General features: G+C 53.4%; 2 protein-coding genes across 4 annotated transcripts in view; both read right to left on the bottom strand.

Annotated features, from left to right (window-relative positions):
- Positions 1-1,819: 1,819 nt before the first annotated feature.
- On the bottom strand, positions 1,820-3,480 carry OVCA2 (OVCA2 serine hydrolase domain containing). 2 transcript variants are annotated; one of them, XM_040455511.1, is made up of 3 exons: positions 3,368-3,480; positions 2,996-3,231; positions 1,820-2,651 (listed from the first exon to the last, which is right to left on the bottom strand). In XM_040455511.1, exons 2-3 carry the CDS (start codon positions 3,195-3,197, stop codon positions 2,152-2,154), a joined length of 702 nt encoding a protein of 233 aa, XP_040311445.1. In that variant the 5' UTR covers positions 3,198-3,231; positions 3,368-3,480; the 3' UTR covers positions 1,820-2,151. The 2 variants fall into 2 exon arrangements, with proteins under 2 accessions (XP_040311445.1, XP_040311444.1); XM_040455510.1 differs by having other exon boundaries at positions 2,996-3,374.
- The window catches only part of DPH1 (diphthamide biosynthesis 1), a 9,831-nt gene continuing 6,716 nt past the window's right edge, over positions 2,541-5,655 (bottom strand). For both annotated transcript variants that reach the window (XM_040455508.1, XM_040455509.1), the window contains 7 exons: positions 5,447-5,515; positions 4,887-5,043; positions 4,654-4,754; positions 4,071-4,149; positions 3,652-3,792; positions 3,368-3,480; positions 2,541-2,651 (listed from right to left, as the gene is read on the bottom strand). In XM_040455508.1, the coding sequence (XP_040311442.1) occupies positions 3,385-3,480; positions 3,652-3,792; positions 4,071-4,149; positions 4,654-4,754; positions 4,887-5,043; positions 5,447-5,515 (643 nt within the window). In that variant the 3' untranslated portion in view covers positions 2,541-2,651; positions 3,368-3,384. The remainder of the gene's footprint in view (positions 2,652-3,367; positions 3,481-3,651; positions 3,793-4,070; positions 4,150-4,653; positions 4,755-4,886; positions 5,044-5,446; positions 5,516-5,655) is intronic.

Raw genomic sequence — 5,655 nt, 5'->3', positions numbered from 1 at the left:
TGCATGACAATCACGTGGGTTCCCCCCCCCCCCCCCCCCAATAGCACGTATTTACCAGGCTTTTATTCTAAGGCAGTGGTTTTCAAAAGTTGTGTTGCATGGTAATATCCAGAGAGTTTGCCAAAGTGCAGATTCCTGGGTCCCAGTGATTGACTCAGTAGGTCAGGAGCTGGCCCCAGGAATCTAAGTTTTGACATGATTCTGACACAAGTGGTCCACAGAATGTGTGTGTGGTGGGGGGCAATAACCCCTAACAGACTCCGTTGTTCCTGGAGGACATGACAGGACAGGATGTATCTCATTTGTTTGGGACCAGGGGACATTTTCTGTTCTTGAAGCAGGAGGTGAGGGAAGGAGAATTCTCCTCACACCGAACATGAAGACTTCCGCCCCACCTAATACTGTTCTCTACTGTCATCCTTCTAATTTTAAGCCCTGACTAAAAATTCATTCCCCACTATTACCTTGCCCTCTCTCCCTTAGTCCTCAAAATAATTCAAAGTAGCAACTGCTGTGGTAGCAATTGTCATCATTTTCATACCTCAGGACATTGCTAAAAGGGGCAGCCCACGACTGCCATGGGGGCATGTGAGCTCTGAACTGCAGATCCATTGTATTCCATTCTGAACTGCTTATTTCCAGAGAAGCCAGGAATCTGATTTGTGTGGGTGAAATTCTGAAAACCTTAAGTATCAAAAATTGAGTATTTTTAAAAATCCAATAGGCCAAATCCAACAGGTCTGTAGGAGCAATTCAGTTCATTTCTGAGTCTCTCTTTTTTTTTTTTTTTTGCCAAAAAAGGGATCCCTTTAAACACCAAGAGCAAGGCAGAGGCAGACTGTAGCAAGGGAGAACTATCCTCCCATCCTCAGTTTCTGCTGTAAAGGTCCTAAATCCAGTAAGCTGGGTGTGTGGTGGTGACTGGGGGGAAGGGGGGTTGGTAACTCCAGCTTTTTCATCTTAGACAAGTGCTATGTGTAGTCAAGAACTCAGGATTAGGGGCAATTTAAGGGATGTTAGTCTGATTGGCTCAGGGCAGGCTGGAGCATTTGTGCTGTATCCCCTAATCCTAATTCCTACTCAATTACTAACCTCCCTGGGGGCAACCGTGCATGAGGGTTAGACCAGGGCCTCCTGTAATCTTTCAGAAAAGGAACAGGCTGGTGAACCTGCAGAGGCAGGGCTGAAATCAGTGCAGGGTGGGCCACAGGTGGAGGCACCAGAAGTAGGGCAAATAGCAAAAGTGGACCTAGTGACAGCTTAGGAACAACTAACTGTACTCAAAAACTGGAGTGGCTCCTTAGGCCTTGGCTGGATCCTTGTGGAGTAACATCAACCCTAGAAACTCTGTAGATGAGGTCAGGGCTGTAATAGGGTTTCTTCTGTGCAGGCTTGGGCCTCTACCCAAGGTTGAGCATCATCCCACCCTTCAAGCTGGTAGTTCAGAGGGTCTACAGCAGTTCTGGAGGAGAAAGCAGAGAACCCAAGACACCAGAGTCTGACAGGAGACTAGCACACAACCCTCAGGGATCAGGACGGAGAAACCCTAACTCTGTAGCCCAGGCAGAACCATGCCAGGGGACCTCTTCCCAAAACTTCTCAGATGTAAACTCTTCCAACTCAGCCACCAAGGCCTCCTTCCCTTCAGCTTGGGACTTAAGACTTCTACCAAACGTGTGCACTCACAAGCTTGTCCTGGAGACTCACAACTGCAAACACTTCCCTGTTTGGTGCTTCCCTGGAGGTTGTATGGAAGGCCAGAAATCCAGACTTCGGTTTCAAAATGGGTTTTTCTGTATAAGGAAAAAGATGCTCAAAATCCAAATCACCACTTTATTATGTGGCAGTCACAGTGCCAGCCCCTGCTTTTCCCATGCCACCCTCCACTCATCCAGGGGTCCACTGGCCTTTTTCACGTTTGAGTATCAGATGTCATGTTTGAGTATCCTGTTCCCTTTTTTCTTGAGTGTAGAGCTGGGCTTATAATAATTTGAGTCTAAAAAACTGATATGTCTCTTAATTGGTGATAGTGAGGAACACTACAGCACTTGAGCTCCCAGAACAGGGGAAAGACGGGGAGGCTGGAGTCCAGAGGCTGCCCCAAGGTCATGTGGGGGTAGGGGATGTAGGGGCAGAGCCCCTGTTCATCTTTCACTCTGCAAACTGGTCCAAGAACTTGAGGTAGACCTGGCGCTGGGCTGCAGCTGCTGGAATGAAATGGCCACCAGAGTGGGTGAGGTTGATGGCTCCAGTGAATCGGCTAGCCAGTTGCATACTTTCCTGAGGGGGGATGACACAGTCAGTGTCCCCGAAAACATGGAGGGAAGGCAGCGACAAGGGGCCCTGCAGGATGGGTTCTTTGAGTCCAAGGCCCCGGGGACAGAAACCAGACACCAGGATGATAAACCTTGGCAAGGGAAAGCGAGGATCTCCCGCTTGGCCAAGGGCGCACACAAGGGCTGCTAGCGCGGCCCCCTGGCTGAAACCAAGGAGCCCATCAAAAGGCCCCAGTTTCTTCAGTGCCTGTGCCACGGTTCCCAAGGCTTCCTCCAGACCTCTGCACACTGTGGGATGGCTCAGGGCGTTGAAAACGTCTGCTTCCTGTTCTGAAAACCACCAGCCTCGAGGCTGCTCCTCCGGAAGGCAGGGCTCTAAAGTGATATAGGGGAAAGGATGGGGTTAGAGCAAGCGGGTATCTAGGGGAGAAGAAATGAAAAAGAGAGGCACAGAGGATTTGGGAGTGACAGTAAGGAAAGAGAGGCGGCTGAGGGGAAGGGAGAAAGTCTGGGAGAAATGAGGTGGAGAACAGGGTGGCACGGAGAAAGGGGGATGACCCATCAAGGCGGAAGCCTGTGAGGCTGGGAAGGAAGAAATGAAGGGTACGGGCAGAGGGAAGGAATGAGGAGAGGATACAGCGAGGGGGTATGCCAAAGGGTGTCGTGGAGACGACGTTAGATAAAAGACTCCGTGCTTTTCTTGGGCAGGGCCGTCTCACCGGGCAGGGCCGTCTCGCCGGAGGCTGGCCCGACGCTCTCGGGGCCCGCGGCATTCGCGACCAGGTGCGGGCCGCTGAGGCACACGAGCTCGGCGCGGCCCCGCAGCGCCTTCCTCAGGGCTCCCGTCTTCTCGCGGAAGGCCCGCTCGCTCTGTCGGAAGCCCGCCAGCCCCAACACCCGCAGCGGCCGCCGCGCCGCCATCTTGCCGGGCAACGCGCCAGGGGCCGGAAGCAGACTTTCCCCGAGCGGAAGTCGAATATGTAAGGGGCGGGACCAAACGCTGGCACCACCCCGAAGGCGGGCCATAGAGCGAGCGGGCGTTCCCAGAACAACCCGGAGGGGAAAGGTGTGGCCGGAGGAGGGGTGGATACCTGAGACCAAGGAGGGTCTACGGAATGAGGGGCGCTCCCTTTTCTTCTCTGCAGCTGCAATCGTCGCAGGCCGCTGCTGGAGTAGGGCGCGTGGGCTCCTCCTGCATTTGCATCTGAGGTCCCAGACTTTGGTCAGGGTCTCAATTCTGCGACGTCCTCCACCCTGCTCCCGTGCATTCTCCGCAGCGGCCGCACGGCGGCGGCCTCGGCTCGCGTCGCTAGGGAGGCGGCCAGTGCGAGGCCGCGCCTTTGGTCTGTCCTCCTTGCTTGCAGTCCCTGCCTACCTTCGTCAGCGACGGCCGGCCCAGGGCCTGGGGGGGGCGGTTCCGTCCGTGGTTCACTGTCCACGGCCCCAAGGAACTGCCGGCGTAGAAGTCCATGGGGTAGGGTTGCTGCCAGGAAATGTCCCTCAGGGCCACCACTGCCTAGTGGGGGACAACAGGACAATAACATTTGCTGACTTTTTCTGGGCAGGATTTCTTAATTCAGTCTTCACGAAGGCCTATGAAGGTCCTATTATCCCCATGCCACAGAAAGGAAATGTGAGGCTCAGAGGGGTTAAAGGACTTGCCCAAAGCCACATAGCTAGGAAGTGACTCGGCTGTAACTAAGTGCTGTTCACCCACCCCACTCCAGATCCCTCCCTTGACAGAACCAGTGCAAAGCCCACTCTACCTCAGGGATTTTCACAACTTGGTGTTACCTCATAGGGTGTCAGCAGTGGCTTGGGGAAGGCTGTGCCCCAGTCAATGGAAAGGCGTGGACATGCCACCTGCACCCACCTGGAAAGGGAAGTCAGGTCAAACCCAAGGAGGCGAGTGCTCCCCTTCTCCTGGGCAGCAGGATGAAAAACATGACTGTGTCCCCAGCACACCCAATGAATGCTTACTATTCATTCTAAAGTAAAGATTGTCACCTAATGCTGTTTAGAATAACACTACAACATTGCTTGTTTTCTCCTGTTTCCTCCAGTGACTATGAGCTTTCTGAGGGCAGGGCCTGGGCAGCTCATCTGTGATAATATCCCCAGAATCAAATTCTGCAGGTGCCAACCACTCCTCAAACTCATCTCGCACGTTATAATTGCAGCTACCTGTGAGCCCCCACGCTAGAGTGGGGTGACCCATAGCCAAGGGTAGCCCCTGCTGAGTGAGTGCTCTGTAAACATTAAAATTTCACGGAAGCAATTCCCATTCACTCCAGCCTTCAATGTGTGCTGGGCAGGACTCAGATCTAAGCTTTCTTAGCCAGAGTCATAGCTAGAGAGGTAAGGGGAAGAAACTTACACATCCACCTCAGGAAACAGGCTAAGCTTGCTGGGGAAGATCTCAGAGAGCAGCAGCCTCATGAACGGAAGTCCCAAGGCTTGGAGCCGAGATTCCAGGTGCTGTTGGAAGAGGGAGGCCAAGCTCAGGTCACCATAATCAAGCAGCCAAGTCTAAATTTGTTAGCCTACTCATTTTCCCAGCTGGGTTTCTAGTCAGTCCCCTCCTCTAGAGGCCATCCCAAACCCTCTGACCTCCAGAATCTTGGGGCTGCCCTGGCGGCCCAAAGTGCCCAGGATAAGGCCCCAGGATTTAGCTGAGCGGGCTGTGGTTATGGCTTCTTGGCGGTTGGCCTGCATGCGCTGGTGGTCATAGTGCTCTCTGGATAAGACTTTGCTGTATGGGTCATATCTGGAAAAGAAGTTATCAGGGTCACAGTGACAGCCATTCACAGTATATGTTGTACACATAGCTCCCCGACCCAGCTCCTTGGTCTGCTGAACCTTCAGGCTCCATGCAGGTAATTAGGAACAGAGGCAAGAGCAGAGACGGTCTATGGAAAGATCAGTCCCATAGCTGGAACAGGCAAAGGTGGGAGAGGGGTTTACGATCTCATTGTAAATACCAGGGGATGGGTGGGTACTGGGGAGCAGCAGCCCGGGTCCGACCCCCAGATTCAGAACCCAAGTACCTTAGATCCTTAGGGCTGCTGGCTGTGAAGTGCCAGAGAATGAGGAAGTTTTGGCCAATTGAGGACCTCAGTGGCAGGGAGTCCCACCCCCTCCCTAGTGGGTCATCCCAGCTCAGCCCATACCGGTAAGCGGGGACACTAGGGTTAGCAATCATGACAGACTCCAGATGGAAGCGGCCATCTCCAAGATATCTGCAATGGGTAGAAAGGGGATGGTAAGCGCGGAGTGGAAAGGAAGGCATTGGCTTGGAGGTCCAGACTGAGTTCTTGGCAAGCTGTGCTGATGTGTGTGTGTGTGTGTGTGTGTGTGTGTGTGTGTGTGTGTGTGTGTG

Source organism: Herpailurus yagouaroundi, unplaced genomic scaffold (assembly GCF_014898765.1).
Source record: "Herpailurus yagouaroundi ecotype Mexico unplaced genomic scaffold, PumYag 215, whole genome shotgun sequence".
Taxonomy (NCBI): Eukaryota; Metazoa; Chordata; class Mammalia; order Carnivora; family Felidae; genus Herpailurus; species Herpailurus yagouaroundi.
Note: the sequence above shows the minus strand (reverse complement) of the source record. Positions and strands in the feature narration are given on the sequence as shown.